The 20,566-nt window shown below is 37.2% G+C and overlaps 1 protein-coding gene across 1 annotated transcript in view; it reads left to right on the top strand.

The window, feature by feature from the left end:
• DNAH7 (dynein axonemal heavy chain 7) overlaps positions 1–20,566 on the top strand; it is a 283,116-nt gene that overhangs the window by 119,805 nt on the left and 142,745 nt on the right. The window contains exons 27-30 of the mRNA XM_049772925.1: positions 9,257–9,355; positions 13,354–13,602; positions 17,296–17,445; positions 20,316–20,498. Of these exons, the coding sequence (XP_049628882.1) occupies positions 9,257–9,355; positions 13,354–13,602; positions 17,296–17,445; positions 20,316–20,498 (681 nt within the window). The remainder of the gene's footprint in view (positions 1–9,256; positions 9,356–13,353; positions 13,603–17,295; positions 17,446–20,315; positions 20,499–20,566) is intronic.

A 20,566-nucleotide genomic window follows, 5' to 3' on the forward strand; every position in this document is an offset into this window, starting at 1 on the left:
TGGATGATCTTCTTAATGAGGTATTGAATCCTATTTGCCAGGATTTTGTTGAGGATCTTTGCATCTGCATTCATCAGCGATATTGGTCTGTAAATTTCTTTTTTCGTAGCATCTCTGTCTGGTTTAGGTATCAAGGTGATGTTGGCTTCATAAAAGTTATTTGGGAGTGTTTCCACTTGTTCAATTTCATGAAAGAGTCTTGCCAGGATTGGTAGTAGTTCCTCTTGGAAAGTTTGATAGAATTCATTAGTGAATCCATCTGGGCCTGGGCTTTTGTTTTTTGGGCAGACTTTTGATTACCATTTTTATTTCATCAATGGTGATGGGGGTGTTTAGATATGCTACATCCTCTTCTTTCAACCGTGGAAGATTATAAGAGTCCAAGAATTTATCCATTTCTTCCAGGTTCTCATTTTTAGTGGCGTAGAGTTTTTCAAAGTAGTTTCTGATTACCCTTTGAATCTCTGTCATATCAGTAGTGATTTCTCCTTTTTCATTCCTAATATGAGTTATCAAGTTTCTCTCTCTTTCTTTGTTAGGTTTGCCAGTGGTCTATCAATCTTGTTTATTTTTTCAAAGAACCAACTTCTGCTTTTGTTGATCTTTCGGACTGTTTTTTGGGTTTCCACTTCGTTGATTTCTGCTCTCAGCTTTGTTATTTCCTTCTGTCTTCCTATTTTTGGGTCCTTTTGTTGAGTACTTTCTAGTTCTATTAGCTGTGTCATTAAGCTACTCAGGTAAGCTCCTTCTTCCTTCCTGATGTGTGCTTGCAAAGCTATAAATTTTCCTCTCAGTACTGCTTTTGCTGTGTCCCATAAGTTCTGATAGTTTGTGTCTTTATTGTCATTTGTTTCCAGGAACTTTTTGATTTCCTCCTTGATTTCATCTCGGACCCACTGGTTATTGAGTATGAGGTTGTTTAACTTCCAGGTGTTAAAGTTTTTCTTCTGAGTCCCTTTGGAATTCACAAATAATTTCAGAGCCTTGTGGTCAGTGAAGGTAGTCTGCAAAATTTCTATCCTCTTGATCTTATGGAGGTATGTTTTATGTGCCAGCATGTAGTCTATCCTGGAGAATGTCCCATGTACATTGGAGAAGAATGTGTATCCAGGTTTCTGGGGATGGAGTGTCCTATATATATCCACTAGGCCTCTTTCTTCCATTTCTCTCCTCAGGTCTAGTATATTCTTGTTGGGTTTCAGTCTGGTTGACCTATCCAATGTTGACAAAGCAGTGTTGAGGTCCCCCACAATTATTGTGTTGTTATTGATATTGTTTTTCAGATTTGTCAACAGTTGTTTTAAATATTTTGCTGGCCCCTCATTTGGTGCATATATGTTTAGGAGAGTTATTTCTTCCTGCTCTACATACCCCTTGATTAATATAAAATGTCCATCTTTGTCCCTTACAACCTTCCTGAGTATAAAGTTTGCATTATCTGATATTAGTATGGCCACTCCAGCTTTTTTATGGGTGTTGTTTGCTTGGATAATTTTTCTCCAGCCTTTTATTTTGAGTCTATGTTTGTTCTGACTATTCAGGTGCGTTTCTTTTAGGCAGCAGAAGGTTGGATTGAGTTTTTTGATCCATTTAGCCACTCTGTGACTCTTAACTGGTGCATTTAGTCCATTGACGTTGAGAGAAAGAATTGTCCTGGGATTTAATGCCATCTTTATATCGAAATTTGGTGTGTCTTTTGGTTAGTCTTGTTTTAAATTAGGTCTTTCAGTTTTTCTCTTAAGACTGGTTTTGAGTCTAAAAAGTTTCTGAGCTGTTTTTTGTCTGTTAAACCATGTATTCTTCCGTCAAACCGGAAAGTGAGTTTTGCTGGGTACAGTATTCTAGGTGAAGCATTCATTTCTTTCAGTCTTGTCACAATATCCCACCACTGCTTTCTGGCATTGAGTGTTTCTGGTGACAGGTTTGCTGTAAATCTCAAGGATGCTTGCTTGAATGTAATTTCCCCTTTTGATCTTGCTGTTTTCAGAATTCTGTCTCTATCTGTGGGATTTGTCATTGTGACTAGGATGTGTCTTGGGGTGGTTTTTCTTGGGTCTCTTTTGGTTGGTACTCTTCGAGCATGCAGGATTTGATCACATATATTCTTTAGCTCTGGAAGTTTCTCTTTAATGATGTTCTTGACCGTTGATTCTTCCTGGAAATTTTCTTCCTGGGTCTCTGGGACTCCAGTGATTCCTAAGTTGTTTCTGTTGATCTTATCATAGACTTCTATTTTCATCTGTTCCCATTCTTTGATTAATTTTTCCATTGTCTGTTCATTTTCTTTAAGTTTTTTTTCCAATCTCTCCTGCTGTATGGAATTGTTATGTATCTCATCTTCCACAGCACCAAGTCTATTCTCAGCTTCTGATACCCTGTCCCAGAGCTTATCCATTTTGTCATTCACTTCGTTTACTGATTTTTTTCAGGCCTGTTAGTTGACATGTTATTTCAGTTTGGAGTTTTGTGATTTCTGTCTTCATATTTTCTTGATTATTATTAGTGTTCTGTTCCACTCTATCCATGGTTTTTTGGAGGTCTTTGCGCATCTTCCATATTGCTACTCTAAAGTCCTTATCTGAGAGGTTGATTAGTTGGTTGGTCATTAACTGGTCATCAGAATTGTCATCTTCATTCTCTATGTCTGATGCTGGCCTGCGTTGTTTCCCCATTGTCACACTTGTATTGTGGGTTTTTCTACGTGTTGTGGTGGTATTCATTGGTTATATGATGCAGGCAGCACACTTCTCTGGCTCCGCCCTTTCTGGATGGGCCTGCTTGCCTCCAAGGTAGGGGAGTCCTCCGTGGATGAAGCCTCACACAGGATCAAATCTTAGGCCCGAGCACGCAGCAGAGAAGACAGTCTGGAGAGAAGTTCTTGCTTCTGTGATCCAACACAGTTCTTAGTGTTTTTTTTTCTTCTTGTGATGGTGTTATTTTTTTAGAAAGAGTGCACGGCTGTGTAGCGAAGTGGAGCGAAGTGCCTTCTGGAGCCTCTTTTCAGCCCACTCTCAGGAGGTTCACGCAGCAGGATAGTAGAGAGACACACACAGGCAGCACTCACAGTTTTTCACGGTCGGGCCCCACTGGACAGGCGTAGTTTTCACTCGCTTGCTTGGCAGCTTCAGAATGCTGTATTTTTGGGGTCGCTTCCCAAGACACTGAGGAGAGTTGCTGGGTAGCTTCAGTTTTTGGGGGGTTTGCTTCCCAGGGCTCTGAGGTGAGCTTCCAGAGTTCAGGAAAGACAGAGAAGAGTAGGACAGGGCTCCCTTCAGGTCCTCAGTTTCCTCAGAAGGAGCACAGCCGGGTGGAGACTCTGCAGGTAGAGCAATCAGCACTCTGCCTGGAAATCCCCACATGCAGCCATTTCTTACTCACTCCCTGATAAAATTCTTTAACATACCCTTTATCTCTAAGTAATACCTTCATTTAGGTCTTGAAGCACGTGACCACCCAGACCACCAAAGCAGCGACTGTGACCTATAGACTTATACTACAGGCCCTACTCATCAAACACATTCAAACAAACTAGCATTTCCTTGCTCTTTTCTCTACTCTTCTCACTACTGTTTTTTTCTTTTTCTTTTTTTCTTTTTCTCTCCTTTTCTTTTTAATTTATTTTCTCTTTTCTTTCCTGCCCCTTCCATATACTTTCCCCTTTCACCCTTTGAAAATTCAACTATCCCTTCACCCCGCAATCCCATCCAGATTCCCCACATTAAAACTTTTCACCCTCAGTTCCTATTCCATTAGGCATCAAGAATGACCTCCTACCCCAGTGAACCAGTACCCAGCACCCAAGTGAAGGGACAACCAGTCAAACTCACACCTGGCCCCCTACAAGAAAAGGCAACCAACTCCCCTGCTGACTCATGCTGCATGGTCCTCCTTACCAACCCTTCCTAATGTGGACTGTTACTTGAAACCGGACTTAGCTCTACAAGTATCCCCCAATTCATGAACTCTTCCCGAGTCCTCCCTGCTGCAAATCTTTTGCTAATCTCAAGAAGGTCAGGTTGGGAGATGAAAAGACACCCGGGAACCCACACACCACAAGAAAATCTCAAAAGACAATGGGGAAACCTATACTACCATCATAAGTATAAGTATAAGACCTGTATTACACTACCTCTTGACGCTTTTCCCCAAATGCAAGATACTTTCTTGCATCACCTTGTTCCTTTAATTTTTACTTCATTTCTTAAAAATCTTTTTTCTTGTCATATATATATAAATAGAAATATATATATATATGTGAGCACATATTTTTTATTTCTATTTTTATCTTTTCTGGGTGTGTGACCTGTTTTTGTTTTCTTCTCTCTCCACCCTCAAATGCACAGGCAAAATAATGTAGCACCATTTCTCCCTGCAAAGGCACACTAAAAAAGGGGGGGAAATTTTATGTATAAAAATGAGCTCTTATTTATTAGGGATAAGAACTCATACTTGTTTACAATACATGGGTATCTCCCACCTTGAAAATATGTCACGTGGACCCAACTTAGACCCCAGGTGAATAGACACCAACTGTCCAACCTTGAACCCTGGACCAAGCCATAGAAATGACACACTTCTTCACAACAGCCACAGGAAACAAATCCCAACCGGGACATCCTTAATAGTGCTCGGACACCAACAAGTGCCAGCCCTAACATGATACCCTGACAATGAGGAAAATGGGAACAACTTGACCTAACAGCAAGTTATCCTACCTCACCAGCTAATGATAAGACAAAATCAGAAGACTTGTCGTCACCCTTTGGTCTATCCAAATGCCAAGATCGCTATTTACAGATGACTGGTTGACAGAACCATGGCCAGACTGTATGTATCCTGAGACCAATAAAAAAGCCCTAGTCTAGGGTGTGAGCTACAACCTGCATAACAACTATGATCCCTAGTTCCAGAGGTCTGTCTGAGACTATTACAAAGGAAGAGGACCTCTGGAAACATAATGGAAGACGCTATCCCAGGCTCCTTCCTAGGATCAACGCAAAGACCAGGACCGCCAAACACAGAAGACGAATTAAAATGACACTGAGGGAACAGAACTTCTAGATCCACAAGAAAGACATAATCATAAGTTCAACTCCTTGACTCGTGCAGATACTGAGATTTCTAGATACAGAGGTCTGATGTTATCACCCAGGACGGAGCAGAAGTCTTCCATACACCACAAAAAGCACTAAGGGGAGAGTAAATGAACCTGAAAGGATTTTTTAGTTAATCCCATGACAATATACTTCAAGGGTGGAGAAACCCTGTATCTCTTAGGCAAAGGAAATTTCTTTTCGAATGACCTCAATATTTACTGTGCATCTGCAGGAGGGAAAAAAAAGCACAAAACAATTTTTTATTATTTACTTATCTATTTTTTTGTTGATTTCATTGTTGTGGTTTGGCTATTGAAGTGGATGTCTCCATTTTTATTTATTTATTTATTTATTTATTTATTCATTTATTTATTTATTTTCTTCTTTTCTTTTCTTATGTGCTCTGCCACATTTTTTTTTTATCTCAATACCATGGCTTTTATATGGTGCTTACCCTTGTTTTTTTGTTTTGTTTTGTTTTGTTTGTTTTTTTGGAATGCTCACTGGATATTTTATTTGACAGTTCTTTATGTACTGTTGTGGTGTTTCACCTTCTTTTTCCCCTTCATATCTCAAACCAAGGATGAAAGCCTCTAGAAGGACTCTGCCCATTTCTGGAGTATCTGATTCTTTTTTTCTTTTTTTTTCTCCAGGTTATTACTTTTCTCTTCTTCAAACAAAACCGCATAACTTGAACTATCTAGTCCTGCCTCCCAATTGGGGGGGGGGTTTATAAGGGAGGTACCAAGACCAAATAGGTGTAAGACCACTAAGTAGTAAGCTAGGCACAGAGGGGACCACTTATTCTAGCAGCCCCAGGGGTAAGGGAAGAGGATATGGGAAGAAGGACGGGAACAGAGGTGGAGGGAGGACAATTCTGTGATGGGAATTCCCCTGATTCGATGTTAATGTGTACCTAAAATATTATTGTCAATGATATGTAAGCTACTATAATTAAAATAAAAATTATATTAAAAATGTGACTTTGGGTTTTGTAAAACTTCCATGTTCATGATTTGTAGAAGATATGTATTTTAAAATTATTTTCTTATTAAAATTTTTGGTTCCATATTTATTTTCTATCAGTGTTATCAAGAATTCTGATATATGATGATCATATTCTATTACACATTAGGCTGACTTATTCTAGTTAAATTTTTGAATAAACAATGCAACTAGAAGCAATAATTTATATTAACCTGGAATGTCTTGATTATATTGTGGCCAGATAATGAGAAAGATAATGCTTCCAGTGTAGTTTATTGCAGATATCCTGATTCTGGCATTGAGTTATTAAACTTCTGCAACAAATGAATCCAGCTAGTGGATAGTGTTGTGCTTCATAAATGTAATTCATAATTGTTCAATGTGTTGACTCTTTTGAGACTAGTCTTTGTTTTATCAAGAAACAGTTTAAACATTTGCTTTAAAATTATAGCGTCTCAACAGAATAGATTTCTGATATTCATCATGTCTGTCTATGTGTGGTCAAAGAGAATAGAAGATAAAATTCATATGAACAGTTATAACTTTGGAATTAGAAACTCTGGGGACAATGGGATATTTGAATAGGAACCTGAGGCATTGCTGATTTTGTAAGGTTAAAGTCAATTGAGCATGGAATTTATTAACTAATAAGATCTTTGGTAAAAAGGAAAAGTGTTCTAGAAATTTAAATAATTATAAATTTATTTGAGATAACTTTAAAATTATATAAAATTTGAATTCTATGACATTAGGGGTAAGTTCAGGTGAAACATTGAGGAAAAATATTCAAGTGGGTAGAAATAATTCTCAATTTAAATTATTGTGAGTTATATGAAGCCTAATATGAACCTGAGCAACAAGTTCAGAATTTCACCAGGTTTTTAGGAAACAAGAAAGCTGTTCTGAAACTTAATGTTTTCTGAAACATTCTCTACTTCAAAGACTTAGTAAATTAATCTGTGCTCTGAATTCTGTGAAACAACCTAAGCCCCATGCATGAACATACAGCCAACAGACTGTAGATTTTCCCTTTGACATTAGCTAGGTTTCTCACCCAGAGTCAGTTTGCAAAGACAGTTGAATATGATATGGAAATATGTATTTTAATTAAATGTTGAGAATACTTATAAAATTATAAATATAATAAAATATAAATAATATAAATAAACATAAAAATAGAAGACTTTTGGTTTTGTGAAAATTTGAGATCCACTGTTTAAATGGTAGTCGGGGATGTGGTTCAAATGGTAGATTTCCTGCCTTGCATATGTGAGGCTGAGGGTTTTTATCCTGAGCACTCACTGTATGTTCTCTACTGTCACTGAGCTCTGCCAGAGTCACTCCCTACAACAGCAAAGTGAGATAGAGAGAAAGAAAGGAAGAAAGAAAAGGAAGGAAGGAAGGGTGGAAGGAAGGAATGAAGGATGGAAGGAAGGAAAGAAGGAAGGAAGGAGGAAGGGAGGAAAAAGGGGGAAGGAAGAAAGGGGAAGGAAGGAATGGGGAGGGAAGAAGAGGGAAGTAAGGAATGAAGGAAGGAAGGGTGAGGGGAGAGGATAGAGAGAATTGGGGATAGTAGGTAGGGTCAGTAGGGTGCTTGCCTTGCACACAGCCAATCCAAGTTGAGTTCCCAGAACTGCATATAGTCTTCTGAGCCCTGACAGGAGTGATCCCTGAATACAGAGCCAGTAGTAAGCACTTAACACAATCAGATATGTGTGTGGGAAGGGAGGGAGCGAAGGGAGGAAAAAGGGAGGAAGGGAGGGAGAGAAGATGAAATGCTTAAAAAAACTTAATTTCTTGATTCATTAGAAAAGTGTATAACATATGAAATAACTTAAAAATTATATTGATTTGGGGACAGAGCAATAATGCTGTGGAAAGGGCACTTGCTTGTACATGGACCAGCCAGGTTTGATCCACGTCTTCTCTTATGGTCCTTGAGCCATGTCAGGAGTAATTTCTGAGTACAGACCCAGGGAATATTGAACATTGATAGTTGAGCTCATAAAAAATTAGTTTGAAACTATATTTAGATTGGCTCAGAAATATCTTTAAAAAGTATGTTCACCTTTAAAATATCCAACCAGAGTACAACAGAAGAGGGAAGAACAAAGGATGCTTTATTATTGTTATTATTATTATTTATTAGGGTTTTGGGGCCACACCTAACATCACTCAGGGTGACTCTTGCTCTGTGCTCAAGGGTCATTTTTGGCGGTGCTTGGCAGACCAATGGGATACCAGAGATTGAACCCAAGTCAGCTGCATGCAAAACAAATACCTTACCCACTGTGCTATGGCTCTGGCTCCTGATGCATTATTTTTAATGAAAAATTTTTAATTGAATCTCTGTGAGATACACAGTTAAAAGTTGTTCATGATTGAGTTTTGGTCATACAATGTACAATGCCCTTTACCAATGCACATTTCCTGTTACCAATATCCCCAATTTTCCTCCCCTCCTCCCCACCCTGCCACCTTCCTCTATGGCAGACATTTTCTTCTCCCTTCTCTCTCTCTCTCTCTCTCTCTCTCTCTCTCTTACTATACATTTAGGCAATGCAATGTAGTTTGCAATATTATTGCTGTAGGAGTATTATGCATATTACTTTACTTCTTTTCAGCACACAGTTCCTGTTCGGAGTGATCATTTTCAACTAAAATGATGCATTATTGATATTTCTGTGTATATGTGTTTGTTTTGCTTTTTGCAAGAATGTAGATCTCAACAGTTAAGCGAAAAAAGACCTTGGCATTTGATATTGATAGATAATAGAATATGTTTATGTTTTTCATATAAAGGCATACTTTAAAATGATTGCCTACTTCTAATAATCTTTTTCACATAATCAGTCCACTTTTTTTCTCAGTTGACTACATGCTTCTAACCACATGTGAGCAAGCGCAGTTCCCAAATGACATTGTTTCAGAGTCAAATTTTTACCCAAATTATCAGTGAAAAAAGATATATCAGTTCAACTTAGAGTTTCATTAAAGCCACTAGAAAGCACTGCAAATAAAAATACCAGTTCACAAAATTAATTTTCCAACAACAAAAAAAAGGATAATTGTACATGGGTTTAATTCATGTCTAGAGTATGTCTTCTCTTTGTCTATACAACTAGCAGGCACAGCTAAAAGTGCAGAAATTTTTATGAGGATATTTTTTTCAGCTGAAATATCCAAATGAAAATGAAGAAATTTTGCTGCTTCGATCTATTATTGACGTCAATCTGCCAAAGTTTTTGTCACACGATTTACCACTCTTTGAGGTAAGAGCTTTTAGTATTTTAGTATATCAAACATCTTTCAATACCTATTTTAACCATGTCTCAGTTTTCAATTCTCTAAAAAAAAGTTGAAATATAGAAAATAGTGGTTTTGTATAAAGAGACATAGATTATTTCTACATTTATTCTAAGTGTGAGATTGGCTAGCTTTGTTGGTTTGGAGGACTTTGAACAACTTGAAATTTTTTTCATGTACTACTTTTTTTAAAAAAAATTTCTAGTCATCATGATTTACAATACTGTCAGTAAAACATAGTGCTTCTAAAAACAACATTCCAACACCATACCCCCTACCAGAATGTCCTTTACCTCCCTCATTGCCTCAGAACTCCTCCCAATCCCATCCACTGGCATCAGCACCCCAATCCCTCTATGTCTCACTGCCCTGGTCAACTCCATTCTGTTGGCTAGTTCTTAGATTTTGTTGCTTTGGGTCATTTGCTGTTCCCAATTTGGAATTTTTGATAGTCTCTTTATTTACTAAAAAATGTAATGAGCACATAACCAGAATGAGTACTCAGTTAATATCTATGAATGAGTTATTAAATAAAGAAGTAAGGTGACCTTCTTTTGAAGTTCATGACTTTGGGGAATAATTTAAAAACTAAGCTTGAGGCTGGAACAATAGTCTCTAGAGGGTAGTGTCCTGGCTGATTTGATTCCCAGCATCCTATATGGTCCCTCAAGCACTATCAGGAATAATCTGAGTATAGAGCCATGAGTTAACCTATGAGCACTGTGGAGTGTGGCCATAAAACAGAGAAAAGAGAACTAAGTTTAAGGAATCTTGTATTTTTAAGATTTGTTATGAGCCAAAAGTATTAGAATGATGTCGTTTGATGTCAGTTTTTTTCTTCCTCTTCCTCCTCATTAAGAGATCTATGGATTTCTGATAAATATTCAATGTTTGTAAGTTCAGGCATTTGGGCTCTAAGATGGAAACTAACATGGTCAGGGATGTGCTAGGGGAGAACGGTGACTCTGTCACTTCAGTGTGGTCCAGTGTCATCAGCACCCTCAGTTGTCAGAGTTGTCCTGAGGAACCAAGTTTCATCATTACCAAAGGGACTTTCCTGCCTTATGATTGAGGGCTGGAATGCAAATGATTCATAGAGCAAACCTTTAAAAAATGAATTTCAATTTTTCTCTTAAGGTTTTCTCACAGTTTCTTTTGTACTCATATATCATGTTGTTTTTCCAAAAGTAAGGACTATTTAGTATTCAGAAGCTAGAAATATTTCTCACTATAGAAAATATGTTGAATACAGTTGTTTATTCATTCTTGAGCAATATTTTACAAATGGAGCATAACTGGCATTTTACTTAGAGTATTTTATTTTAACAGGAGACTACTCCAAGCACTGAAAAATTTTTAGCATCCTTATCCTGCCCCCAGTGCTCCTCCCCAATGTTCCTGGGCCTCTCCCACATTGGTAACGTCAAGGTCAAGGATAACCCCATATATTTACTACTCGACTGCTGGATTAGTGGGGGGAATTGGCTTTTTGGTTGGTCGCTCTGAGAAGATCAACTATATTCCAGATTTTTGTTTCTTTCATGACTATCCATAAATAAGTTAAACAATTGAAAAAACAGTTTGTATATTTAGAAAACACTTTGTATTTTGATGGTTCAGGATCTTAGAATAGATCTAAGAGTTTTACAAATAGCAATTGATTTAATACTCATAATGACACTATAAGGCAGATGAAATAAACTATTTTAAAGATAAAACTGACATGTAGAGATGACAAATAACTTGACTTTATGCCTAATATATAAGGGGAGTAGGTATTTCAGCCACACATTAGCTATCATTTTTTTCTTTCCTTTGTCCTAAGGAAGCTTAATTGTTTTGAGGAACTGAGATCAGCATTTAGAAAATTAAATATATAAATAAGAAAATTGGTAATCACAACTCCTAAAGCATAACTCAAATGGATGCTTTTGCATCAAACACAATTTTCATTTTTACCTTCAGAGTATAAAAGAAGATATTTTATATTTTCATATTTGCTATAATACTAATAAGTCTTATCAGCTTATAAAGGATTATTTTGCAGATCTTTCAATAAATTAAATTCACATATTTATATAAAATAAGTATTTTTTTTGTTTGTTTTTGGGCCACACCCGGTAATGCTCAGGGGTTACTCCTGGGTATGTGCTCAGAAGTTGCTCCTGGCTTGGGGGACCATATGGGAGGCCGGGGGATTGAACCGCGGTCTATCCAAGGCTAGCACAAGCAAGGCAGGCACCTTACCTCTAGCGCCACTGCCCGGCCCCTAGTAATTTTTATTATTATCAAGCATATATTACATGAATGTCATGCACTACTATGGTACCTTAAGAAAAGAAAATTTGTTCTCTCATAGTGTTCTACAAAGTAGAATTCAAAAATGAAGGTGTTGGTTCCCTCTGCTGCTTCTTGCTTTTGGTGGTTCCTGGTCATTGTTTTCTGGTTGGTTTGGGATCTCTCCCCTCTCTTTCCCCATCTGTACATTCTCTTTTTTCTTCCTTTGCATCTGAGTCTCCTCCCTTTTGTTATAAGGGCAGCATTCACTTGACTTATGGTCAATATATCCTCCTTCAAGGTTATAGGCTAGCTGAAACTACAACAATGGTTAAAATAAGTATGAACTATTTTTGTATGTCGAGTGAGAAATTAATCTAAGAACATTGTTTTGTCAATTTCTTTTTTTTGTTTTTGTTTTTGGGCCACACCCATTTGATGCTCAGGGGTTACTCCTGGCTATGCGCTCAGAAATTGCCCCTGGCTTGGGGGGACCATATGGGACACCGGAGGAGCGAACCTCGGTCCTTCCTTGGCTAGCACTTGCTGTTTTGTCAATTTCAAGAATTGTATCATTTGTTGAGGGATATATGTCATTTTGTTTTCTTTACTGAATTGTCTTTGCTTTCTAAAATTAATATTCACACGTGTGTCTATTTCCAAATGAAACATTGATTAAAATAAACTCATAAAAATAAAATAGTTTATAGGACAAATGATATTGGTAAGAGAATAAAATAAGTAACTAGGGAAAAGTATTTACAAATTTTATGCATATTAAGAATTAATTATAGTTAGTCTATTTAAAGAATAATCACAAGTATAAACCAAGTACAGACATTGTAAATAAATTATAGACGGAGTAATAAAAGTGAGTAGCAGAAAGTAAATTAATGGTTGCCTAGGGATGGCAGTAGGAGTTGGTAAGGAAAGGAGGACAGGTAGATCCCAAAAGGTTCCAAGGAATCTTGATAATGGTTGTTCTTTTGAGCTTCTTTATTGATTAATGGTTTCAGCCTATTAAATTGTATATCTGACATGTATATAATTGGTTATATGTCACTTACACATCTATCAGGCTGTTGTAAATATTAAATAATATTATTTAATGGCTCTATTAATACTAGCATGGAAGAAATTTTGTTCTGTACAACTATTTTATTTTTATTTATTATTTGATTGCTGGTGTGGTGTGTGTACGTGTGTATATGTGTGTGTGCATGAGCATGAGCACAGATAATTAAAACATAAAAATGTTCCCCAAATGGGGTCATGGTTGGGCTGGAGTGAGTTGTCAGGCAAGGAGGGTCTATCAGGGGTCCTCAAACTTTTTAAACAGGGGGCCAGTTCACTGTCCCTCAAACCATTGGAGGGTCTGACTATAGTAAAAACAAAACTTATGAACGAATTTTTATGCACACTGCATATATCTTATTTTGCAATGAAGAAACAAAACAGATACAAATACAATATGTGGCCCAGGGGCCATAGTTTAAGGACCAATGGATTGTAGGGAGTGGGTTGGCAGGCAGGGAGTTGGCAGGTAAGTTGAATGTGTGTGTGTGTGTGTGTGTGTGTGTGTGTGTGTGTGTGTGTGTGTGTGTTTGGAGAAAGAGAAGGTAGAGGATAAAAAAGAGAATACAATGAGAAACTAATTAATATAAATTCCCACATCATCTGTCATCAGGGAATTACTTCAGATTTGTTTCCTGGGGTGAAGCTGCCCAAACCAGATTACAATGATTTACTGGCAGCTATCAAAGAGAACTGTGACTCCATGAATTTGCAAATGACCCCATTCTTTTCTGAGAAGATTCTTCAAATATATGAAATGATGATTGTGCGTCATGGTTTTATGATAGTTGGAGAACCATTTGGAGGAAAGACCTCAGCATATCGTGTCTTAGCTGGAGCATTGAATGATATTTGCGAAAAGGTAGGTTTTATTAAAGCACTGATTAATTTATCAGCTTTGTGAAAGACATTAAGGCTGCAACTAAAAATAAAAATTGAGTGAAAGAGAAAATAAAATTAGAAAAGTTATACAAAATAAAGGCACCAGAGCGGTGGCACAACGGTAGGGCGTTTGCCTTGCACATGGCTGACCTAGGACAGACCACGGACCCCCTAGAATCCCATATGGTTCCCCAAGCCAGGAGCGATCTCTGACCGCATAGCCAGGAGTAACCCCTGAGCATCACCAAACAAACAAAAACAACAATAACAACAAAAAGAAAAGTTATACAAAATATGTAGTAAATTCTATGTTGGGCAATTCCTGTTAATCTTTTTGTTTCTTTGGGGGATGATGTTGGGGGATATGGGATGTAGGAAGGGAACAGGGGTAGAGGGAGGACAAATTTGGTGATGGGAACTCCTCTGATTCAATGTTAATATGTACCTAAATACTACTGTGAAAGATATGTAAGCCAATATGGTCAAAATAAAAATTAAAAAAATGTTTTTAATTATAGGGGACTGGAGAGATAGTGGGTAGGGTGCTTGTCTTGCATGTGACCATCCTGATATGATGTCCTTTGCTCATATGTTCCCTTGCATCTACCAGGAGTGATGCCTGAGTTCAGAGACAGAAGTAAGCCCTGAGCACAAAAGGATGTGGTGAAAATGCGAACAAATAGGATAATATATATAAAACTAACACTAATGCATTACAGAGAAGTCAGAACCAAAACAGAAAAAATAAAACAAAACACACACCAAACAACTGAATATTTTCTTTCGTTTAAATTTTTTTGTCTCACACCTGGCCGTGCTTAACGTTTATTTCATTTATTTTAATATTTATTTATTCTCAGGGCTTTATGCTCTCTTTTTCTTCAGAATCTCAGTCAGATAATATAAAATAATAGGTATTTTCATATTTGCCTTTGATCAACTGCTTCTGTCTTGTATTTTCCCCCTAATGTATATTTGTTTATATTTAAGTGGGACTATTGATATCACTGGAGGAGTTTACCTTCTGTAGGGAGTGATGAGTTTGACCTTGATTTTCTCTGATTTGATGGCCTTTTTATAGAAAATTTAAATTTGTTTAAATTTATTCCATATAAGTGGACACATTTTTCTGTTTTTATCCTTCCATTTTATATCTTTTATTCTTTTCTCCCTTGCCCCTTTGTCTCATCAGCATTCCTGCTTTCTACCATTCTGTCATTTTTGGTTTGTATTTTTCTTTGTCTATTTTGTTGTCTTCATCTTACAATAACTAATACACCGTACCCTTGAAAGGTTAGAGTTGGCCTAGAGAGTATAAGGTTGATCCTGGTTTGTTCCCCAACATCAAACATGGCCCCTTGAGCACCGCCAGGAGTTATCCAGGAGCACAGAACCAGGGTATAATCCACTGGGTGGCCCAAACCTTGCCTTCCAAAAAAAAAAAAATGAAAAGATCAAGGCTTGAAAACTTATTCTGTTCCATTTGTAAAGCTTCAAATGGTTTGTTATTCTAACATTCCAAAGCCATTTGTAACTTCCCCAGCTTCAACTGAGGATGACACTTTATTACCCCCTTATTGATTTAAAGAATATAGTAAAGAAATAAAAAGATTTTTTTTTACTGCTTACTATTAGTATTCACATATTTTTATTTTTTAGTTTGTGTTCTAAATTCTGGGGTATCTGATAGAAGTCTTGAAGAGTGCACTCATGTTATGTGGTTATATATATGTGTGTATATATATGTGTATGTGAATATATATACATAGATATATATACATAGATATATATATCAGAAGACCTGATGATAAATAGGTAGAATGCAAGAAATTTTAAGGCAGTAAAACTCTTCTGTATTATGTAGAAATGGTACATACACGACATTATGCATTTGCAAATGCTATGTAGAAATGGTACATACACGACATTATGCATTTGCAAATGCCATGTAGTGTGGCCCCATCCCCCCATTCTTCCTGTGCAACTTGATCTTACCTGCAAGACCCCTCCCATTCCTGGGAGGGGTCTTGGGAAGGTTAGATAAGGCCTTTGACTGGAAGGGATTAAGAATTTGCCAGCATGGAGGTTGGAGGAGACATGGATGAAAGAAGTTAAGACTCAGGGCAAGCTAAGAATGGCAAGTGCTTAAATAGGTTTATGATATAGGACACACACATGATGGCCAGGACAAATAAAACTGATATTTCCTGATGCCTGTCTCTGGATGAGTTTTCTACCCATCGTGACCACCTAAAGTTGCTGACCCCCTGGTTAAAGGGGGATGGAGTCACGTGACCAGGGCCTAAAGACAAAGACCTCCATCTCCATCCATCTCCATCTTAAGGGCCTTCTTTAATATTTTAAACAACAATGTAGTTGTTCAAAACAAAGTGAAAGTGAAGCTGGAAGTAAACTATAGACTTTATTTAAAAATAATGTGTCAAAGGGCCGAAGCAGTGGTGCAAGCAAGTGGTAAGGCATCTATCTGCCTTGTGTGTGCTAGCCTAGGACAGACAGTGGGTTGATCTCCGGCATCACATATGGTCCCTCAAGCCAGGAGCGATTTCTGGGCACATAGCCAGGAGTAACCCCTGAGCGTCACTGGGTGTGACCAAAAAACAAAACAAACAAAAAAAAAAGAAAAAAAATAATGTTTCAATATCAGATTGTGTACATTAGCAACATTTCACTTCAAGACTTTAAAAATAGGGAAAATTGTTTTGGGGAGGTGAAGTTTGTAAGGAATATATGTACATGTAATCAAAAATTTTAAAAGCATAGCTTATCAAAAAAAAAAGTAGTTCCATTAATCAAATAACCACAACACACACACCAATGCCCAAGGACATTATATCTATTTTGGTGATTTCATTACCAGCTTCAAAGGTTCTGTCTGAAATTGGTATCTGATCAGTATTAACATTTCTACTCTGAGAAAATGGTATGTATACTTATCCCTATACTCACATCTTTGTTGTAGAGTGTTTTAACTTTTCATAGCAGGGGTTGACAAAATTCAACTCATGGTCAAAATTTGAATCAAAATCATTTTGTGGTAATGACCATAGGATGCATCTTAGAATGATGTAAAACCTGAAAAAAAAATAAGCAAAGAATAAGATCTTAAGTGCAACTTGCTAACTATAATATTTGCTCTCTGACCTTTACCAAAATTGTTTTTCAATCCCCATTTTGTAGTTTTAGATTATAGATCCTTGGGGACCAGAGAGCTAACACTGTGGTAGGACATTTGCTTTGAATGCAGTGGATCCAGGACAAACAGTGGTTCAAATCCTAGCATCTCATAACGTCCCCTGTGCCTGCCAGGAGCAATTTCTAAGCACAAATCCAGGAATAACCTTTGAGCACCACCGAGTGTGACCCAAAACAAAACTAAACAAAAGATTATATATTCATTTTACATTTGCTAATAAATTATTTCTAATTTTAATTGCTAAGTATAATATAAACTATTTTTTAATTTTCCATTATCATTACAAATCCAATATGATCAACTTTTTTATATATTCACTTTGTATGCTGAAGCCTTAGTTAAAAAATGGACTCCATCTGGTAGTTTGTGATAAAATATATTTTTATGTAATCATATTTTCAATGAATGATGACAGTGGTTTTCAAACTAAACTAGTAAATGACCTTTTTTGTTTTTAAGGGATTAATGGAAGAAAATAAAGTTCAAATTACTGTTTTAAATCCTAAGTCTGTCACCATGGGCCAGCTGTATGGACAGTTTGATGTAGTGTCCCATGAATGGTCTGATGGGGTTCTTGCTGTCAGTTTCAGAGCATTTGCTTCTTCCACAGTAAGTAGTAACTCTTCTGCACATATGTTTGGAAAGGCTATAAAAATTTCTTTTGATTTTTTAAAAATTCTTTTAGTCGGGCCTGGAGAGACAGCACAGCAGTAATGTGTTTGCCTTGCATGCAGAAGGATGGTGGTTCGAATCCCGGCATCCCATATTGTCCTCTGAGCCTGCCAGGGGCAATTTCTGAGCGTAGAGCCAGGAGTAACACTGAGTGCTACCAGGTGTGACCCCCCCCCAAAAAAAAAAACAAAAAAAATTCTTTTAGTCATTCAAACATTAATTTTTATAGCATAGGTACTTAAAACATATTACTGGAGCTTCTAGTAGTGTTTCTATGAAGAAAATCATTAGCACTTCCAAGATAGCTGGAGACCAGGCTAGTAAGAATTTTTGCCTTGGTACATACTGTAAAAAGCAGAAAACCATGACATGGGAACTATTTCAGGTTCTATTTTATCAGGCAAAAGTGATCAAAGGAAGAAAAAAATTCATATGATCTTTTACCTCCATATCGAAGTAATTTTCTTTTCCTTTTGGTTTTGGGTCATACCTGGCAGCACTCAGGGGTTACACCTGGCTCTGCACACAGAAATTACTTCTAAGCAGTGCTTGAGGGATCATATGGGATGCCGGGGATCAAATCTGGATTGGCAGCAAGCAAGGCAAATTTCCTACTCAAAAACTGTGTTATGGCTCTAGCTCCTAGAAGTAATTTTCTTTGTCACCTATAGAGCTGTTGCTCAACACATATTTATTGTAAGATACCTACTGCAAAACATAGAGAAGAAATGGCAGAGCTTTACAAAATGATGCATTAAAGTCTCAGCAATCTTGGGTCCTGAGTGATAGATAGTATAAGTGTGTAGTTGCCTTGCATGTGGCTTATATATATTCAATTCCTGGCACCCTGTGTGGTCCTCTGAGCCTGTCATAAGTGACTTCTGAGCATAGAGCCAGGAGTAAGTCCTAAAACAGTCAGGGGTGGCCCAATCTCCCATCCATAGAGAGAAAAGAATGGATTGTTTGTAGAAAACAGCAAAGGTAATGTAGGTAACAGCTTCTGACTCTTTGAAACGGGAGCTGATACCTCATCCTGGTGAATTCTCCTGAGTGGCTGGTGCCCCATTTTTTACAAAGACCAATAAATAGAAGAAGCAAATAACTGGGAGGAAGATGAGCATCTAGGGAGAGCCTTTTTAATATTCTCTTCTATTATTAAGTAAATATCCACACCAAAGACTGAAATAAAGGCAGAGAGTCCTGACTGAATTCCGGCGGAAAATGTCACTAAACCCAGTTATTCCTTCAGAAGAGAAATCCTGCACTAGAATTAGATGCAATGACTGGCCCACAGAAATAAAGGATAGGGAGTACTCAGGAACATGGCTTTAAGGGCCCCAGTGTCAAAGGAACAGTCTTCAGCAGCAAGCTTCTAAGCCTGAGGAAGGAAAATGGGAAGATGTTGAGCTCTCAGGTCTCCAAACATGTGCCACCTTTTCTCACATCCACTGAACTGGGAAGCAAGCAATTGAGATTCAGGAGATTGAGTTGGAGATAGCTCTGGGTATTGAATCTATTTACCTACTGTTGTGCTTGTCTGGGATCAGGTGGAGGGAATCCATCATGCTTGAGGTAGGCCTGTCTATACCCGGCCAGTAATAGAGCAGTCTCATGAATTATTGATACTTTCTTAACCCAGTATGCAGACTCATTCCCTCATAACCACCATTTCTCTGTTAGGAAGCAGGCTAGACATTCCAAAGCATTGCTAGATAACAAGAGACACAAACTTCCCATAAGGACATTCGACTCAGAAAGCAAGTGCAGGACCAAGGCACCAATTGCCTGTAAGAGTTAGTCACATCACGGGTTACCACTCCACACACAAATGTGTGAATACAGGTCAGGTAGACCTCAGTAATACCTCTGAGGTAATAACCCCACAAATACCTCTGAGGTTCTCCTAATATAACTGCTCAGCTTCTGTGAGCAGTGTTATTTAAAATCAAACTCCCAATGTAACTATGATTCCTAGTTTCTGTCCAAGTTATTCGGATTTTGACTTTATATCTACTGAAAGACACCAGTCATTCTGATGCAGAACTAAGGCCTGAAAAGTCTTACCAAAGCAAAGTCAATAATACTTCAGAAGGATGATACATTATAATCAATTGTGATTCATTCCAGGGATTCAAGGATGATACAATGCATTAGTAAAATAGTAGCAACACCCATTATGATAAAAGTTCAACAAAGTAACATGAACTTATTTTAAGAAATTTAAAACCTTATTCCACAAACCCATTGCTAACATACTCAGTGATGAAAAGCTAACTATCCTCTGGACAAAGTGTAAATATTTCTGTATTTGTTATTGTGGAACTGTGAATGCTGTAGTAATATTACATTAGCCCCAGACTACCTTGAGACAATTGAGTTCAACATGAAAATACCTTCAGTGGTGGGAAAAATGACCTAGCACATAGAAATAATTAAATGTGTATGAAAAAATAGTATAAGGAGTTAGACTATCTGAATAAAATAAATTTATATATATTTATATATTGTCCATGTTATATATATATATGTGTGTGTGTGAGTCTTTGAGGAACACATATATAGAGAGAGACACATGTATTTTAGGAATAAATGTGTGTATATATATACATATATATACATATATATATATGTGTGTGTGTGTGTGTGTGTGTGTGTGTGTGTGTGCTTCATTCCAAAGATGCCTTACATTTTCCTGCTAAAATATATTTAGAAGTTGCATTTTAAAAATTTAAATAATAATATATATTTTTTCTTACATTTATCATTTGTTCCATTTTTATTCTTTATTCACCATGTGTATAAACCAGACACCAGATAGGAAATGGTTAGTTTTTGATGGGCCAGTAGATGCAGTGTGGATTGAGAATATGAATACTGTATTGGATGACAATAAAAAACTCTGTCTGATGAGTGGGGAGATTATTCAAATGTCACCACAAATGAATCTTATTTTTGAACCAATGGATTTAGAAGTTGCTTCTCCTGCCACTGTAAGTTCCCAATTTTTCCATTTGTTATCTGAATTCAATATGTTATCAGTGCACTTATTTTGTTTTGT

Source organism: Suncus etruscus, chromosome 5 (genome assembly GCF_024139225.1).
Source record: "Suncus etruscus isolate mSunEtr1 chromosome 5, mSunEtr1.pri.cur, whole genome shotgun sequence".
Classification (NCBI taxonomy): Eukaryota; Metazoa; Chordata; class Mammalia; order Eulipotyphla; family Soricidae; genus Suncus; species Suncus etruscus.